Genomic DNA, 20,481 nt, shown 5'->3' with positions numbered 1-20,481 from the left:
AAAACCCAAAATGATTTCCAGAAATTCTAAAGAAAATTCAAAGACCATTTTAAAATTATTTATGTCTCTTGCATGTTTTGTCAACTATTTTGTTTAATATTTAGACTCTAAACTTACATTGTAAGATACTGACCCAATATTAAATATATTTGCTTTTCTTTAAAATTTCATAAAAATAAAAAATTTCCTTATTTAAAAAATATAAATAAATATGTTTTTATTTGTTTGCATATGGTCAAATTCTAAAAGTTTTTATGCATTTGTTGTTTTTAAATAAAATAAATTATATTTTTATCATACTTTAAAAAAAATACAAAAATCAATTAATAGATATCATAACAAGTTTGTGTTATCTATTGAAATTTAACAAAAATTTCAAAAAAACACCATAAGAATTAATTTGTTTAATTAATATTTGGTGTATAAATTTTACAATGTAATATATATTCTCGATATTAAATTAAATGAATTGACAAAAATAAAATGTTTGGCATTAATTATAGATTTTAATATTTGAAGTGTAAAATTAAATTATAAAATATATCTCTGTATATTAAAGACTAATGGGTTTTAAAATAATTTATGTTCTAGTTTGATAGGGTAAATGACCATCTTACAAGAGAAATTTTTCTTGAAGTAATGTTTTTTCAAAAAGACCTTAAAAAAGAACAAACTGCACTCCCAGCATAAATGTAATAATTAATTAAACAACTAATGATGATTTCCTTTAGTTTATTTTATAATAATTAAAATTAAAATTAAAATTAAAATTAAAATTAAAATTAAAATTGTAATTGTAAATAAATGTAATAAAAGTTTAGTTTGTGTTTATAACCCAAAAAAAAAAAAACATCAACATCGTCACCAGCACAACATACCCATCGTAGGCATATGACAAAAAAAACTCCTAGATGGATAGATTGCCTAAACACCCCAACCCCCATTAAAACGGTGGCTTATCTTCTCTTTCTCCCATTGATAATTTGATCTGATCTGATATCCATCCACTGCAGAACCTATAATCCTGCCCTGCTTTTTAATATTCCAAAACAATTTCTTTTCGATTCCCGCCAAAATCAAATGCTTTCTTTTTCTCTGCTGCAAATCCCACACCCTCTACCTCTACCTCCCTTGACCGAACTCCCACACCATACTTATCCACTCGCCAAAACCCTTCATTTCTCTCCAAAACAACGACTTCCTCGACAATTTCTCTCCAAAAAACTTTGTGGGTTTCTTTCGATTTCGAATTCTTCAGTTTCTCCTTCGCCAGAAGATGGTTTTGAGGTGGAGTTGGGTCGCCTTTTGGACTTACTACCCCAAGAAATGAGAAGAAGAGTTAGTGAACACCCGGAGCTTCTTGACTTGGTTGAGGTGGTTATGGATTTGGGTAGGAAGCCACTAGCGAGATTTCCATCTGGGGACTTTGTTCTATCTGATTGCCCCATCACTCATCAGGATCTCCAACATGCTACTTCACAGGTTTTGAATTGTTTTGTTATTCTTGCCTTCTAAGTTCTTGATAAAATGCGCTTATAATTTATGTTAGTCTAGGATGATGTTGTGTTTTTCTAATTCAATGTTGGGTAGAGGATATTATTTAGTTGAATGATAAATGTTTCGTGCTTGTAAATTGTAATCACAATTTTGTAAACTTATGACCTCTCAAAATTTTCCATTGTTATGTCTGTTGAGATAGTATCAATCAAGTCAGCTTTTTGAGTGCAAGGAAAGTCATTTCAATTTTTAGGGCTTTCAGTGATATTGCAATGCTGAAGCCTAGTAGATTGGGAGGTCGTGGTCGTTCTTTAGTCGTTACTCATTATATTGTTGGCATTGTATTCATTGACAAGTTGCTCTTGAACCTTAAACTACCAGATGATAGCGACCGAGGTACTAATCACACATTTGAATTATTGACTCCTCATTTGGTGGTGAGTTACTTGTTTGGCGATGTTGTGGGGTTTGATTCTAAGATAGTTTTGCTGAGACATGCTTTCCAGTTCCCACTATTTGATCATAATAACTGAGATAGCTACGAACACAACAATATACATAAATAATAGGCTCTTGTTGAGAGGAAAAGAGATGTAAGGCTCAAAAGACTAGTCGTTTATTTTTTCTAGTAGTTTTCAAGGATGAATTAGTGGAAATACCTTATTTTCTGTCAAGTTTTGAACCATATAACTCATTTTATTTTCTTTGGAGAGCTTCTTTGTATGAATGGTTGCAAATTAATCTCAACCTGATGGCAAGATCACATCTCTACAATATTCTTAACTCTCAAAAATTTGAAAACTTTTCTGCTACCACGGATTATCCTTGACAAATCTTAGGTTCATATATATTTCACATAACTAGAGATAAAAAAAGATACAAGGGTAATATTGCAATGCCCAAGTAACTCATTGGCCTCACAATGCCGTGCAACATAGTCCTTTCCATGCGGCGAAAGAACTTAAAAATCAAGTTATCAATAGTGGATTAAGTAGGTAGTTACGTACATGCTCACTTTTCCTTCTTTTTCTGATGACCAGTTCTTCAGCTGTTGACCTAGCAGGATTCTACTGGTGGTTTCCACCTGCTAACTAACTTGTAAAATTTCTCTTGAAATAGACAAGTCTAGTGTATAAAGCTGAGCTCTAAGCTGTTAATAATAGGTTTCTAAGGTGTGTACAACATTACTTTTCCTTCTCTTTCTGACGTGGGGCTGTAATATTTCAAATGTTGTACCCCTCATGACATGAGCTAGATACAACAGCTCCACTCCGTGTTTCTTCCACAACAACATTATTGGTAGCTCGTTTTGTCATCATGGAATGCATATTCTTTCTATACTCTAAATTCTTTTCGTGTTTTTACTCACCACTCGAATACATTGTGTTGAGGATTCAACGAGTTCTATTTTATAATGTTTTGTGATTCAATTTTGATAATATATTGTGATTGATTTAGTGTCTTTGTTATTTCATTAGTAGTTTCTTTATCATCATCATCTTTGTTGTCACTACTTTAAAGGATTTGAGTAATAGTATACCATTCTTCATAATTCTTAAATTATCAATATTGGCGACATTTGTTTTTGAGAAAGTAAAGAACAAATAAAGGATGCTTTGACTGTATTTCCAATGTTTACTAACTGAAAAGAAAAGAAAAAAGTTCCAAGTTTTACATATTAAGTGTGACAAATTTAATTTTCAGAATTAGGAGGAGAAATGAGTTGGATGAAATTTGAAGTCTTGAACCATTTATCAAAAGTTCAAGGAGCATAATTTCGAGTTTAGTCCCCCAAGGAGAATGACCTAGATTCTTAACTAAATTTTTATGATCCATTTTTCAAGCATTTCCCTCTTTGCTTTTTTATTTTGCTTAAATTCCTGGTTTGAATTTTTTTTTTTATCTTCAATAGCAATATTTTAGTTAAGCTATCACTACCTCATTCTTCCATACTATATAATTGGTTTTTTTTCCCTCTTGATTAACCATTAATGGTAAATAGAGGCTTTTGGCTTACTAGAATGGCATAGTGTAGGTTGGTGACTTTGCTATTGACAATCGAGCAGGCATCAGCCAAACATTGCATCGCATTAGTGCCATAAGAAATCGAGAGGGCCAAATCATTGGTCTTACTTGTCGTGTTGGTCGGGCAATACCAGGCAGTGCTAGTTTGCTGAGAGATTTAGTTCACGATGGTGCTTCCCTTTTGTTCATTGGTCCTCCAGGGGTGGGAAAGACTACAATTATCAGGTTAGCTGTTCTTATTTTTTATGGACATGATATGATTTCACACAAAAGCTTCTATTTTGTTCTAAATTGTTTTATGCATCGAGTTGTTATGCATTAAAAGAAATGAGCAATTGCCTATGTTGTAATTAGGCTGAGGAGTGTTTTGAGCATTGTAGTGAGCTACTGACTCTTGATTAAAGGTTTTATTTAGAAGAATAATAATGATTCTTATTTTATTTCACCTGAATCTACTTGCATGCTTAATTAAAGTGGGCATGCTACTTCTAGATGTGAGACTTCGTTAATGAATTGTGTCCTAAAAGAAAAAGGCGTTTCATGTTAGTTTGGCTTTAAACTATGCCACAGTCCCATGTTATAAAGAACCATGGTGCTCTACTTTAAGAGCAATGTATAATAGTTTTTGTTTTGGAAAATTTAGTATTCTTCTATAGGTTTTTGCTTTCTTAAAATTCCCCTGGCTAACTTGTTTGTCTTTCTTATGCTTTTCAATTTCTCAATGCCCCTTATTTCACCACTACTGTTGACTCAGACCATCTTTGCATTTGTTATTCATCCTTAAATATTTCTATGCAAATGTTTTGTTCCATTTCTGAAGACATCTAATATCCTGGGTGTGGGAAAATAGATGAAGTCGAAATATGCTATCTTTTGCTTATATTTTGTAGCAGGAGAGAATTTTCGTTGCTGAATTTATTATATGCTTAACAATGGTGTAAACCAGTCTTACTTAGGGATTTGAGTACCGAGTTTGCATCTGGGCTGTTCTAATAGTGGATTTTTGCTACTCTTGGTGCATCCATCATTCTTTAGGGTGACCTAAAATCCTAAGTTTTGCAGGGAAATTGCTCGAATGCTTGCAAATGATTACAAGAAACGAGTGATGATTGTTGATACATCCAATGAGATAGGAGGCGATGGTGATATACCTCATGCTGGAATAGGCAATGCTCGACGGATGCAAGTTCCTGATTTAGATTTGCAACATAAGGTATAGGCTGGAAGTGTGTGATCTCCTTTATGGGCCTGTCTACAGTGCATCTGTTTTCATGAAACAAAGTTGACTAGCTGAAGTTTGATAAGAAGTGTTGTTAATGACATTAATAGATATTTCAATTATAAAGTGACATGACTAGCATTAATTAAGCATATACGCATGTTATGCCCTTGGGAAATGAAATCTCTGAAGCATATAACACTACTGTTTAGTAAGTGGCATATGATCATTGTACTACTACAATGAGCAATGCATGCCATTTTTTTTAGTTTTGTTCACAACATGATTTTATTGTTTTTACTTCCTGATCCGGAGACCTAGATGCGTTATTTTGTAATTTTATTGTCAGCGGGGGCAAATGCTTACAAGTTTCTAATGTTTAGGTATTAATAGAGGCAGTTGAAAATCATATGCCTCAAGTGATTGTGATAGATGAAATTGGGACAAAACTTGAAGCAATGGCTGCAAGTACAATTGCACAGCGTGGGATTCAGCTAGTAGCCACCGCTCATGGAATCACAATAGAGAATTTGATAATGAATCCTTCTCTGGAGATGCTTGTTGGAGGAATACAGGTAACATTATTTTTTTCAATGAAGATGAGTAATTGCTTTGTGTATTTGCTATGCTATATGTCAAGGGCTCTAACTTTTATGTTGTGATCTATGGAGCGTGCAAACTGTCATATGCTAATAGTTCCTAATGCTATTGGGTGTTGATTGTGAAAATTTTGAAATAAAATGAACTACAATGGTGTTACTGTGATAATGGTGTTTGGATGCATGCATTGATATGTTCAACATGAAAGTAAATTTCATCATTGCCTCGCTTGTTCATATAAATGTTATTGTATATCAAATTAACTAATCTAACCTTTGAGATAATCAATATTTTTTCGTACCTGATGAAATGATTCCTTATTGGTAGACCTGTAAAAATGACCCAATCAGCTATAGCTATGGTTGAGAATGATCTCAATACTAAACTCCTCTTTTGTATCAAGTTAAACTAATTAACTTATTGACCTACTGCCTAGTTCAACTTATAATTTTACTCATATAATGTGAAACTACTCAAGCTCAAGTCTAGATGGGCTCAATAAAACTCAAGATGAGTAGCAATACAGATGAACCAAGTTTTGGAAGCTTAAAACTTGACTTAACTTGTTAAATCACTGGGCAATTGTCTTTCTTGGTTTTCTTAGATACTGTTGAAGCATGTGAAAGGGTTGTGTTCGCTGCAATATTGATCCAAGTTTCCTCTCCCACCTTTTGTCTTTCTTGTTTGTTTTCCCATTTTCTTTCCCTCCAATACACCCAACTTAACAAAATGGTCTTGTCTATACATTAAGACACAAAAGCATGAAAGAAAATTTTGTTTTTTCTCCTTTTCACCTTTAGAGACCTCCATTATATAATACTTTATAAGGCTGATTTTCAACAATTTGAGGGTTGATTTACAAGGCATTAATCTACTTAAATAAGGGTTGATTTGCATCAATTAGGAGGTTGATTTAGAAGGCATCAATCTATCTACATAAGGGCTGATTTATATTAATTAGGAGGCTGATTTATAGGGATGATTATTAGGAATTAATGTCTCTAACTTTCTACCATTAACATCTCCCCTTAAATTGATGTTTGTAAGTCAACCAACAACAATTTGCCAATGAAAAATTGACGTCGTTGACAGTTGACCAGTCATAGCTTAAAGACATTAGCAACCTAATAATCGGTAGAAATACAAGGAGATCACCTTACAGTCAAAAGCTTCTAAATTTGTGTGACAATCAACCTTGATGTGCTTGGTATGTTCATTGAAGACAAGATTGGCTAAAATATGAATAGTGCTAATGTTGTCAGCATGTAAAGTAGGATAAGACTCATAACAAGTTTCTGATATAGAGTTGGATTAGAGAGGAGGTCCCTTAAGCCTTTCTATATTTGACATTCACCTCCAAAGAAATATCAACTAAACTAGTCTCCTTCAAACTAGCCAAGGTAGATAAGACTTTTAACAAGTTTCTGATAAAGAGTTGGATTAGATGGGAGGTCCCCTTTAGTCTTTCTATGCTTGACATTCATCTCCAAAGGAGTATCAACTGAACTAGTCTCCGCCAAACTAGCCAAGGTGATAAGATCTTGGACATACTTATGGTGGTCCAAGAAAACCCCATTGGATAGAGAATGTACCTCCAAGCTCAAAATATAGGTAAGATGACTAATATCTTTCATATGAAAAGATTCATGCAATATCTTTTGAAGCTTAGTAATTAAAGGAATGTCAGTCCCAGTCATGATAATATCAACCATATAATCTAAGAGAAGAACAATACATGTACCTGCTTTGTGGGGAGAAGAGCAAAGCATAATATTGACTTTGTTCAAATGAGAAGTTAAGCAGTGTATTATGGAACTTCTCAAACCAGGTGCGAGATGCTTGCTTTAACCCATATAAAAAATGTTTAAGCTTACAAACATCATGTGAAGAGGAGGTAGTCATACAATAAGGAATTGTCATCTAGTTCTTTTTCTTTGAGGTCCCTATGAAGAAAGATGTTTTTCACATCCATCTAATGCGATGACCAAGATTATGAAGCTGTAATGGCAAAAAAAAATCCTAATTGTGGTCATTATGGTCTTTTTGTAGTCAATGCCATATTCTTGCTTACCAAGAGCTACCAGTCGAGCTTTGTAATGATCAAGAGAACCATTGGATCATAATTTGACAGAATAAATCCATTTACTCCATATAGGTTTCAGCAAGGCGCAATATCTCAAGTGCTTGAAGTTTTGCTTCCATTGCATTTTGCCAACATTCATGTTCCATGGTCTATTTGTAATAAGAGGGAATGAAAATAAGCGACAAAGTAGTTACAAGAGAGACAAAACAGAACTTCAAGAGAGACAAGTGATGAGAAATCAAACCAATTAGGTGTCTAAAAGGTCTAATAGTGTGATGGAGAGGTACTGGATCAATAGCTTGGTTTGGGGTAGGATCAGGTGCCAAAAGATGATCTTGAGGAGGAGCGTAGGAATTTAGAATGGAACCAGATTCACAGTGATGACCAATCAGGTGGTCTAGAAGGTAGTTTGACATAGAGGTGTAGCTAGATCAATAGCTTAGTCTGGGGCAGGGTTATGTTCTAGAACATGATCTTGAGGAGGAGCATAAGAATTTAGAGTGGAACTAGGTTCATGGTGATGATGTGTTTTGTTGTAAAATAGAAGATTTTATGAGGTTGTTTATAAATTTGGTGGTATTAGGCCTCGTTTGTTTGCTGGAAAGTAGTTTCCTTTTGGAAAGTAAATTCCGGGAAAGTAAATTATTTTCGGATGTTTGATATTGTAATGGAAAATAAATTGGAAAACACTCTCCAGTGTTTGGTTATGTCATGGAAAATGAGCTGAAAAATAACTTATTAATGTATTTTTTTCAAGTTTATTAAAATAATGAGGAACAAATCTTCCAAATTAAAAAGTTGAATGAGAATGAAATTGAAAAAAAATATAATTTCATAAATTATCTAAAATAAAATAAATAATAATCAAAATAATAGAGATCAAATCTAAAAAATAATAAAATTGAAAGATGAAAAAATTAAAATAATAATAATTAACATTTCATAAATTATTTCAAATAAAATAAGTAACACTCAAAAGAATGAGGACCAAATTTGATAGATAAAAAATTTCAATTAAAAAATGATAAGGAAAAAGCAAATAACAATTATAAAAATAAGGACAAAAATTAATATAAAAGTTAGATTCTAAGGGATGAAATTGAAAAAAAAATATTCAAAATAAAATATATATAGCAATCAAAAGTTTGAGGACCAAATTTGATATAATCAACAAATAATATGATATTTTTAAAATTTTCACAACTTCCGGAAAGTGTTTTCCGCCCAAAATAAAAGGAAAACACTTTCCTGGAAACCAAGCTAAATTTTCCTTTGACCAGAAAGTGTTTTCCGTTGACCGGAAAGTGTTTTCCGTTAATCAATTTTTCTAATGACAAACAAACACAGGAAAGTTTGGAAAGTGGTTTCCTGGAAACTAGTTTCCGGGAAACAAACGCAGCCTTAGTCACTCCTATAAATTAAAAGCCACTTCTAATTATGATATATGATTTGATTTGGTTCCTAATTTCATGTCTTGTATTCTCCTTTAAATAGGAACTTTATACAAACAATTTTGATTCAAGTCAATATAAACAATTTCTAGCGAATGCTTAAGAGTTAAAAAAATCATGTAAAACAAATAAGATAGGAGAAAAAGACTTGACATGATTTGAATGAAATATTGATTTTGGAAGAAAACTACATTCCTGGAGCGCAGATTTGACGAGCATAAATATCATAACATACAACCCTTTTGATTGAAAGCATAATCCAAAAAAATACACTTGATATACTGTGCACTAAGTTTAGTACATTTATGAGGTGGAAGATGCACGAAACATATATAACCAAATATGATAAGATTAAAGTAGGCAAGATAATAGTTAAACAAATTATAGAAAGGTAAATTATTGTTTAGATTAGGAGATGGTAGTTGATTGATCAAATGAGTAGTAGTGGAAAAAACATCACCAAAAAACGAGAAGGAACAGAGGATTCAAGTAACAAGGTTCTTACCACGTCAAGCAATTGTTGGTTTTTCTTCTCCACAACACCATTTTGTTGAGTGGAAGGATATGAACGTTGTGAGAAAATTCCTTTGCTTTGAAGAAGTTTTTGAAACTTAGGAGATCTATATTCTCTCTTAAAATATGATTGTAAGATGTTGATATTAGCTGAGAATTGAGTCTCAATAAGAGCTAAGAAAAGTTTGAAAAACATTAAAGACTTCATCCTTAGATCGAAGAAAGTAAACCCATGTGAAACAACTCTAATCATCTATGAATGTTACAAAGTATTTGAAATGAGCATGTGAGACAACATGTGACATTCCCTAAATCACTATGAATAAGATCAAAACAACATGATGCTCGAGATGTATGAGTTGGAAATGCCAAAACTTTACTTTTACCAAGCTTGCAACTGGCACAGTTAAATTGATATCATTAATAAAATAGGACTCAGTATTACCTATCAAACCAGAATTGAAAAAAGTATGAAGTACATGAGAATTAGAATTAGGGTGGCCAAGACGCCTATGCCATCCTTGATTATCAATTGTAACAGCATCACAAGCAAAAAATGAAGAGGGAAATTGAGTATTGGTGATAGGGTTAGTGTGTAGAGGAAAGAGTTATCCCATTTTAGGATCCTTTGTGACCATCTTCGTGGATACCTGATCTTGCACCATGCATCCATCACAAGAAAAATTAACATTCCAATCATTAATTTAAACCAATTGACCAACAAAGATAAGATTAGTAGACAAGGTAGGAGATACAAATACATTAGTTAAACTTGGAAGAACCATCACCAACAAGAGCCATAGTAATAAGAGCACTTGCATGAGCTTGTTAGATCATGGCTTCTTACGTAAGGATGCATTGTTCCTCTTGAAGAAGTTCACTAAAACAGGTATCCAACGAAGTTACACGGTCATGATTCATCAGATTGAATCGATGGTTTCAAAATCAGATCACAACTTCATCAAGAATTAATCTCTCTTACTGGTTTCATGAATAGCTTGGACAACATCTAGAGCTTTTGTAGGGACATTAGCTTTTTCAGGTATAAGCAATATCTGAATACTCAGTTCAGAGATTTTGGAAATCAGAAAAAAATTCCTCAATATAAAGACTTCCATGTGTGAATTTTGCTATCTCACACTCCAGTTGAAACCTTCTAGGCCTTATTAAGAATAAAAAGCTCAACAAGACATAAGATCCACTACATGATTTGAAGATCTTGAACTTTCCACTTATTATACCTGTCTATCTTTAGAAGTTGAATTAGGATGACCCTATAATTCATTTTCCTTGACAAACAACTGGAATTGAAACTCTCAAGTAGAGTAATTCTTCTAAGAAAAACAAACACAAACAAAATATGACTTTTAAAAGACATGATGTACCTAGCAAGAATAAGTCACAAAGTAACTAGTAAATCAGAGAGGGGCACAAAGACAAAAAATTGATGTTTGTAACACCAGGTCTGAAATGAAAGCAATATGACCATAAGAAAAATAGAAGAAAATCCCAAGACAATAATAAAACTTCAAGACAAAGTGAAGAACAAGTGTTGCTCAAGACAAGAAGAAAATCCCAAGATCCTAGAAAGCAAATTTGCTAGAATGAACCATAGTTTGGAGTTGTGGCTCTAATACCATGTCAATAAGACACAAAAGTTTGAAAGAAATCTATGTCCTTTCTCTTTTAAAGATCTCCATTATATATTTTCAGCAATTAGAGGGCTGATTTACAGGGCATCACTGTACCTACATAAGGGCTGATTTACATAGATGATTATTAGGAATTAATGTCCCTCACTTTCTTCCATAACATCTATAATTTGAATAAAGGAGAAAATATTGTCCAACTAGTAAAAAAAAATAAAATGAATGATATGTGTTTACAAGCGTGCGCACACACAAAAAAAGCTCACAAACAAAATTGCAGCTAGTGATTTAGTGCTTGGTCCCTTAAATGAAAGCATCAACATACGGTATAAAAGTGCCTCACTTTTTTTTTTTTTTATCCTTGTCAATTATTGTATTTGAAAAGGTATGTCTTCAGCTTGCAATCATATGATTTGATTTTTGAGATCTATCGTTGGGATTTGAGTTCAATTTAGATCTAATGCGTCTCCTATCCGTTAATACAAAATGTAAAAACATTTTGTGGGTGCCAGCTCTTAATATCTGTCATTGTGTCAAGAGATTAGAGATTAAATTCCACTCGCACCGGAGTTGGAAAGTGCTAAATTACATGGAGGATAGCTTCCAATTATATGATTTGATTATTCTTATTTATTGTTGTGATTTGAGTTAAATTCAGATCTAGTGTGTCATCTTTCTATTAATACAAAATGTAAAACATTTTGTGGATACCAACTATTTTAGTTGATAAAGTCATCTTGCACTGTGCCAAGAGATCAGAGATTAAGTTCCATGCGGACCAAAGATGGAAAGGGCTAAAAGACTGGGAGGTTTGGTCTTTTATATTTTTTTTCAAAGAACTAATCTAGATTTAACCAAAATGAATCTAGATGTATTACTTGGTCTTGTTTTCAATAGTCGTCTATTGTTCTTTGATTGAATATTTTCTTAAAAAAGTACTTTCATATTATTTCTCAAGAAGTCAGTTGATTTTTAATGATCACAAAAAAAAACATTTCTTTCATTTAAAAAGTTCAGCTTCTAGAAGTTTTGTTGCTCAACAATCCAAGTTGCTTCCTCTAAATGAAAGATTTTTCAAGGGATTCCTCTTTTTCCTAATGATAAATAAAGTAAAGGTGTGAAAATGTGTGCATGTGCAGAACACAGTTCTGAACTCAGCTTGAGATTTTGTTTTACTCTCTGCTTTAAAAGGTGTGACACTTGAGTGTTAATGTGTTATTGACATTGCATCAATGTGTTTCGTCATGGCATATCAGTCAAAATGTTAGAGCCTCATAGATGCCTTGTCAAAAAAATATTAAGGGCATTAGGACACCGGTAACAAAGGTAAAGACAAGGGATTGAAGTGGTGGAGTTTATAACCTTGCCACCAAGGTGTAAAAGTGCCACTGCAGGGTGTAGTTTTTCATTTTCTCCGTTCTTTATTTTACTCAAATTATTTCTTTACGTCATCAAGGATCAAGAATCTTTAATGCAGAAATTTTGAGAATGTGTGCATCTCTTTCTTCTTCTTCTTAAAAAAAAAACCTGCCCTTCTTTTTCTGTATCCATCTTTTAATTACTAGATGCATATCAATAAATAAACGAGAAGGAAAGATAAATATAAAAAGGGAAAGAAAGACGTGATAGTATCAAGAGAAGTGACATTGTCCTCGTGGATAATCAGTACCACCGAAATTATTATATAAAAGCTGATCAACTTGCCCATGTATCTGTTTAGGAAGCTTGTAGTATTGTACTGCAGTATAATTGTGTGGAATTAAATAGCAAAGAGAATATTGTTGCTATTCCTCACTGTATGTTGTTTCCTTTATTTATTTTTCTTTTGAATTCATTCTTGCTTAATGCTTGGGTTCTTGGGCATGATTTACAATGACTGCTCTCCACATTGCTGCTAAATCATAGCAGTAGTGATGGACTTGCAGTGCAATCCTATTCTTCTACATCTCTATTATGTTCTTTCTCACCTTTATCAATGCAAGGATTTTCTATTCCTTCAGTTACTCATTATTTGCTGTGTTTCTGTTATATGCTGCTATTTATGTTAACAATATCGGCACACAGATACCTCTCTGATCATTTATACTAATGCAATTAGTTTTACAGAGTGTGACACTGGGGGATGAAGAAGCAAACCGGAGGGGTGTCCAGAAGACAGTGCTTGAGAGGAAAGGGCCTTCAACATTTAGCTGTGGGGTGGAGATAATTTCAAAGACTGAGTTGCGAGTTCATCGCAGTTTAGAAGCAACAGTGGATGCTATTCTCTCAGGTATTTTTTTCTTCTGATTTAGTAAACAAAAAAATTACCATTTTATGTTTTAGTTCTGTAAGACATTCTCAAGAATTGTGGCGAAATTTTGTAAGAATTTACAAAGGAGAGTTTGAGGGTAGGTTGCTGAAGGAAATCTACAAAGACGAGAGGCTGCTGTTATGCTGCCATTCTGCAGCTGCTTCTGCCAATAAGACAGCTCCTTCTGCTGCCAATTAAGGCAGCTCCTTCTCCTACATGTTTAGTGTGTTTTCTGTTCCCCTTTGCTCTCTCTAAACCTCTCTATTTATAGCTGAAAATGGGGGAAAAACTTCCCCATTTTCAGGCACAATTTCTGCCAAGAATCTGCCATTGACATATGCTGATTTTCTGCCACTAACAATCCCCCCCCACCCCCAGATCTGTCCTCTATGCCTTATTTGTTGACACTGTTTCTGTGGAAGGTCGTTCCCCACATGTGGAAGTTTGCAAAATGAGCTCCCAGGGAGTAAAAAAAACTATAGAAAGGGAACCTGCCTTTCAAACATCTGCTGAAAAGAAAGATGAAGTTTTGGTTGAAGATTTCCACTTGACAGATGAAAGGATTGGTCATAATGAGCTTACTTCTGAGTCTCTTCCCGACATGGGAGACAATTCTTTGGAACATGAAGTACCACTTTGCCTGTATGTCTATGGGGTAAGCACACTTTTTGGAGTGAATGTTCTCTAGTTGTAATCGGGTGGTTGTTTCTTTCTATATGCAAGTTATGTTTAATGAGATAGGAAATGAATTTCCTTTGGAACTGATAGATGTATGTTGATGACTTTAAACCATTTCATAGCAAGTAGATAAAGCTTGCAAAGCCAGCTGATTTCAGGAAAATGACATCCTTTAAAAAATAATAATAAAAAAGAAGAAGAAAAGAAAACAGAAAAAGAAATTATAAAGTTTAAATCTCATTAATAAGCAATTTATTTATCGTTACAAAGTTAATGATTGAATGTGTTGCTAGCTCCCTCATCTCTTTTATTTATTTCTACCACACATTATCGACAGTCGTTTAAAGGAACACCATTGTGTAAAAGAGGGCAGTGCTATGTTATAGTTAAATTTTTCATGCTTTCTTTTTTTTTTTCTCTGTTTTCTTCAAGTAAAATGTTAAGAAATTCACCAAAAACTTGTTCTTTTTCTTTTTTCATTCTGATACTAGAAATTTTATCACTTATGTTTTTTATTTTTTATATATATAGATATATTTATATATATGTATCCTTTTCCATTTAAAAAGAACATTTGTCATTACAAGGAAGTAATCTCTAGTCTCAAGATAATTTGGAGCTCATTTTTGACAGTCGTTTAAAGGAACATCATTGAGTAAAAGAGGGCAGGGCTATGTTATAGCTAATTTTTTCATGCTTCATCCTTTTCTGCATTCTCTGTTTTCTTTAAGTAAAATGTTAAAGAAATTCACCAAAAACTTATCTTTTTTCTTTTTCTTTTTTCATTCGGATACTAGAAATTGTACCACATATGTTTTTTATTTTTTATGCCCCTTTTCATTCTTTTAAAAATAACATTTGTCCTTTATAAGGAAGTTATCTCTAGTCTCAAGATAGTTTGGAGCTCGATGAATATCTACAGTGGCTATTCCTACTTAATTATTTGTCAGTAGGAGGTCACTTGTATTACTAGATAGCTAGTTTATGTCTTCAAACATGATAGAGCAAGCTGGGCTGAAGTTTGCATGAGCCAGTTATCAAGATCTAAATTTTCTCTTCCAAAAAATTGATCCTACATTTTATTTTGAAAGTAAAACTAGACTTTGCATCTCACCTGAAGTTAATTAAATTTTCAATTTTTGGCACTTGATTACTGCTGCATAGTATGAATATACTGGATATGGAACTTACATAAAGAGCAGTTATTCTAGATCTTGGAGACAAGTGTGATTCAAGGGATCAATCAGTTGAAAATGGATGCTGCAGTTCGATTAACTGATAACATCAGCGATGCAGATGCACTACTTGCCTTGCAGTCTAAGCTCAAGAAAAATGCCAAGATTCAAGCTGCTGCCAAATCTCACGACATACCCATTTATGTGACAAAGGTTTATATGATTAAACCAATAGTTATCTATTTCCTCAGCTACAGCTATGTATTTTCAATATGGTGAAACCTGTTTTCTTTCTTTTGGTAGACAAGTTCCTTGGAGCAAATAACAAAGGCCATAAGGGCATTGATGAGCAGTCATGCTAATGGATTGAAGGATTCTAGAACAGAAGAGAATACAAAATTGTCAGAGAAGATAGATGCCCTGGAGGTAAGAGTTTTCTTTCAGTTGTGTTTCTGAAATATTTATTATTGATTAATATATTTTGTGGATGGAGTGCGTTAACGATGATTTATGTTTTGGTGCCACAGCGTTCAGGCCACCATGGGAGTTGCTAATGCTCATGGCGTATGCTGTTGTGAATTGTTAGCAACTCTCAGTAAATTAATTAATTCACACATCTCTAAAAATTCAACGAGTTGGCATCAAAATTACATGACATGCCTAATACAAATGAAGAATTGAAGGTCCAAAAAATAAAAAAAAAGAAAATCTAAATTATTATCTAAACAATTGCAGAGAAGTTGATTAAAGAAATTAACTGAAATTTTAAATAAACACAAACCTAACTTTATTGTAAGCCAATGTAACAGTGTAAGTCATTAAGACTATAACTTGTAGTGCTATGAGGAGCAATACAGTGTAAGTTTCTAAAAATCCTCAGCAAATAAATGTAAGAAGTTGAAATATTTTGCTTAAACCCTCGAATCAGTACTTTGATCTTGACTTTATAAGTCAAGAAGTTTGGGACTTGAATTTTGTTAAAATTTGACAAAAAACACAACCTGTCAATTGACGGTTGGGGGGGTGGGGGTGGGGGGGGGGGGGTTTGATTCCTGTATAGTGTCTATAGAACGGGTTTTGACAGACTCAGGTGGACCCTATTCCTTTAAAAATACAATAAAAAATTCTCTTCCAATAACCCAATGGGAAGGACTGAAGGATGGGATACTAGTTTACTTTCTTGTTGGGGAAACAGGCCTGCCAGAAAGAAAGAAGATTTCCCTTAGGAGATTCATGACTTACTAAGAAAGTGTACTATGGCTACCTGTCCCTTCTTTCCTTGCCTTGCCTGTGACCTGCTTTCCTAGTAGGAATTCCTGTCTGCAGACTATTCTCACTACTACAGAAATATCACTATCACCCCCAAAAACCAAACTCTCCTGTATATGATAGTTGTAATTTGTTTTGGGGAATCAATGACCCACAACTTGTTTATTTATTTTTGGAAAACATCAAGAGTCTTTGTAGTAGTGTGACTGAGATATAAGAAGATATAAATTCTTTCTCTGAAATATGACCTTTTCACGTAAACTGGACTGCATGGTTAAGGTGGTACTATCATTAAGTTGTTATTCTAAGAGTGGCTGTTTCTTAGGTCCCATTTGGTACAACTATTAGCAGTTAGCTATGGTTGTAGCTACAAATGTGGATGCAAAAGGTGTTTGGTAATGTGTCGGTGAAAAGGTTTAAAACGCAAAATAATACTCAAGCCTTTCAAAAACCTTAAAAGCTTCAATATGTGGTTTCTCTAAATAATAGTTTAACCTGTTTTAAATGGCTTTTGAAATGCATTTGCATTGTTAGCAAACACCTTTAATTTGGTGGTTGGTGGAAAAGCACCTCCTACCACCTAACCAATCGAGAACTTAATACCTCAGCTCCATTATATTACCATTGGTTTTATGAAGCTTAAAGCTTAAACTAAGATTTGGTTTTCCTTTCACTCCCTACCCTTTTCCCTTTGTTTTCTTTTCTTTTTCTTCTTCTAGAGCAGCATAAATGTATGGCTGTTTGATAATTGGCAACATAATCATGCTTTAGTGTGGAAAACAAATTGATCAGTAGTGAGACGACCACATGATTGCAAGCTGGTTTTTCTTTTGCAAGAATGTGCTCATTTCAATGGACATTTTTTTTTGAAATTAAACAAAGCTGCTTCTCTATGGATATTCAATGCATTAATATGTGTTTGTGTGTGTACATATAGTATTTGGATCTATTTTTTTTGGTTTCTATCTCAAAGTTTATTCTCAATGTGGGTGGGTGATCTTTAGGCCAGTGATGATTGAAAGGGAATTTGGATGGTGTCTACTCAATTTATTATATGATCTTCAGGAAAGAGTGCATACTGTTAGATCTGAGTCTGTTGCATTTGATTTAGAAGATCTCTTTTAAATTCCATATAGTTTACAAATTTCTTTTTCTTTCTCCGGAAGGGGCAGTCTTCCTGTTTAACATTGCCTTGCATATTTTCATTGTTGAATCTTGAATAGTATCATTTCTGCCTCGTGCTTCTGTTTTCCTTTCGTCTAGTTGAAAATAATAAAGAAACAGGGAAATACAGAACATAGAAAGTAGAAAAGAACAATGATTGGAGAAGTTTGTATGCATTGATTGATTTATTGTAAGCCTTCCAACAGAATATATCATGTCCAAGAGACTAACAGTAGGTCATGATGATCACAGTTAATAAATAAGGATTTCCACCGGCTATCTTCATTGCTCTATCATGTTATCATTTGGAACACCTAGTTCATCTAAATTATTATATTTCAACTCTACAAAGTACTTTTCTTCATACAGGAGGCAAGAATAGCTGTGATGCAAGTAGTAATTCCAAAAGGAGAACCTGTGGAGCTGCTCCCTAGGTCATCACACATTATGTCCCTTCAGATAGATTTCATTCGAAAATACCAATTAGAAACAGAGAGAATTGGTACAGAGCCAGAGGCACGCCTCCGTATCCTCCCATATCAGACTAGGATGGATGTAAACAAGAAGTTTATTGAAACAATTGGGACAGATAGTGGAGTTGATGATTTTATCAGTGCCACTGGTGACACAAATGGATCACCTTACAGCATTGACAGGTTACCTCTCTTGCCTGACTAGTATTGACCATATTGCAACTTGAAGTATCACCACGCTTGATAGCTTTAATACGTGTAGCAGATCAACAAGTTCTTGGACATGAGTATCCATATCTGCATGGTTTGCATATTCTGGTTCCTTTGCTGATATGTATTGCATTGAGCATTTCATTTTATTTTTAATATTGTGCAAAATTGCAATTACAAGCCAGTGAGGTTTCTGCTAATGCATTTAATAACATGGTGCTAATCAAGTATGTGCCGCAGCTTCTGTTGTTATATTGGCAATCAAAAGGGGGACAAGATAGGATAATGACAGAACTTAATAATAGCACTGAAAATAACCTATTGACCCTGAATTACATAATTTTTACTTGCATTCGTTACTTTCGTTGCATATATGTGATTGTGAAATAATTTTTGGATGAACTGATCTAATGAAATTGAATTTCATTTCATTACTTAACCAATCGCAAGTGTAATCTCTTATCTTCTTCGTGACTGCTCAACCTAAAACTGGTGTTGTTTCGTGGCCATGTGATGCATGCAGTGAATCTATTTTGGTAATCGCATCCAAATATACTCTACTTATGGAGAAGGTGGTCTTTTAATACTTTACCCCGTCTTTCCTTGTGCTCAACATTTGACCCAACAAACTAGATGGGAAGGATTTTATCCCATCTTGTCTTTTGGTAGCATCTCTTGACTAGCGATCTAACAACCTTGAATTATATCTTACATTAAAACTTACTGGCTTTCATAGCAGTTACTTAGCTTAACTGGTGACTTGATCAATTGAATCATTTAACTTCATTTGTGCTCATTTTCTGCTTACCACATATGACCTAACAATAATGGAAGTCACTGTCCTTTTCTCCTTAACTAATGATCTGAAAGTTATTATTATTTTGTCACCTCTTTGCTTGGAATGTTATAGTAATTCATTTTCCATGTGATTTATTTTGTATACCTTTGTTTTTATGTCTGGACAACCATCTTTTAAAGTCGAATGTTGAGCTATTGCCCTAATTTTTATAATTAGGATCCACATTTGCATTTGCTGCATGTGAGACTTGTTGAGTGTTGAAGGTATGCTCTCTCTTTAGCTATCTACCTAATGATTGCATATTATATTATAATATTGCATTATGTTAGCCCCAATGTCTTGATTTGTAGAGATTGATTGATATGCAATTAATTAATTTTAAGGGAAATTGATTGATAGACAATTAGTTGTACATAATTACCTATGTAGAAAGATTGTAATTATGGTTTAGGAGCGATCTTAGGATGTAATTATGTTACGTGCATGAAGATTAAGGGTGGAAAAGGCTGGTGGAAGCAAGTTAAGTAAGTGTGGGAATAGTAGCTAGACAAGTTTTGACAGTTAGAAATGAAAATGAGCAGCACTTAACTACCAATGTAATTTTCCATGTGATTTGTTAGTTAGGAAGTTGTGATCCATGTTAGTTAGTAGTTAGAAGTTAGTTAGGAGACTGTTAGTCGTTGTTTTAGAGGGAATTCCATTGTACATAATGAAATGTGTAAGAAATGTAGAATCAAAGCAACAAGAAATCAGAATTCTGCAGTTGCAACTTCAACCTTTTCCCTTGCTTCTACTTCTCTCTTAATTTCCAAAGTTTTTCCTTTTGTGTTAAGGCAAGACCTTAACAAATTGGTATCAAAGCAGTAAGATTCACAACCATAGAAGGTTGCATCGCGTGACAAATAACAATGGTGGAAAATAACAAGGTTGAAGCCTTGGAATAACATGTCAGGAAACTAGAGGAGTAGATGCAACATATACATGAAGAATTTAAAGAACAAATGCAACATAGGCATGAAGAATCTCAAGACTGGGTGACAGGAAATCTGAAATAATGGTTAGAGTAGGCTAAGAGGAATGAACTCAATTTACAATGGAAACACTAATGACTACACTCAATTCATTTATGAGCAACTAAGAAGCAAATAAAGAAGGAAGGATCATTCAAGTTTCTGATGGAATAATTCCCAATCAAAGAATAAACATACGTGGGGAAAACGTGTGCAGCTATAAAGTTCAAAGAATGGGGTATAATGTAGCTTTACCAAAGGTGGAATTGCTAACTTTCAAAAGGGAGAATTCATGAGGATTGATTAGGAAATACGAGAATTTTTTAAGATGCATTTCACACCAGTTCAACAATGGGTGAAAATAACATCTCTTTAC

General features: G+C 33.6%; 1 protein-coding gene across 2 annotated transcripts; it reads left to right on the top strand.

Annotated features, from left to right (window-relative positions):
• The first annotated feature begins 876 nt into the window (after nucleotides 1-876).
• On the top strand, nucleotides 877-18,496 carry LOC133668912 (protein SEEDLING PLASTID DEVELOPMENT 1). 2 transcript variants are annotated; one of them, XM_062088920.1, is made up of 9 exons: nucleotides 877-1,482; nucleotides 3,533-3,747; nucleotides 4,585-4,735; nucleotides 5,125-5,316; nucleotides 13,144-13,306; nucleotides 13,750-13,982; nucleotides 15,217-15,393; nucleotides 15,484-15,606; nucleotides 17,983-18,496. In XM_062088920.1, exons 1-9 carry the CDS (start codon nucleotides 1,081-1,083, stop codon nucleotides 18,289-18,291), a joined length of 1,965 nt encoding a protein of 654 aa, XP_061944904.1. In that variant the 5' UTR covers nucleotides 877-1,080; the 3' UTR covers nucleotides 18,292-18,496. The 2 variants fall into 2 exon arrangements, with proteins under 2 accessions (XP_061944904.1, XP_061944912.1); XM_062088928.1 differs by lacking the exon at nucleotides 17,983-18,496 and adding an exon at nucleotides 15,708-16,096.
• The last annotated feature ends 1,985 nt before the right edge of the window (nucleotides 18,497-20,481 follow it).

Source organism: Populus nigra, chromosome 1 (genome assembly GCF_951802175.1).
Source record: "Populus nigra chromosome 1, ddPopNigr1.1, whole genome shotgun sequence".
NCBI classification, from domain to species: Eukaryota; Viridiplantae; Streptophyta; class Magnoliopsida; order Malpighiales; family Salicaceae; genus Populus; species Populus nigra.
The sequence above is the reverse complement of the archived record's forward strand: the minus strand, read 5'-3'. Positions and strand labels throughout refer to the sequence as shown.

Excerpts from the sequence above, each read along its gene's own strand:
- LOC133668912 (XM_062088920.1), top strand. The coding sequence starts at position 1,081 with ATGCTTTCTTTTTCTCTGCTGCAAATCCCACACCCTCTACCTCTACCT. Across the intron at positions 3,748-4,584 it reads GGAAAGACTACAATTATCAG|GGAAATTGCTCGAATGCTTG; the intron begins GTTAGCTGTTCT and ends TAAGTTTTGCAG. Across the intron at positions 4,736-5,124 it reads ATTTAGATTTGCAACATAAG|GTATTAATAGAGGCAGTTGA; the intron begins GTATAGGCTGGA and ends TCTAATGTTTAG.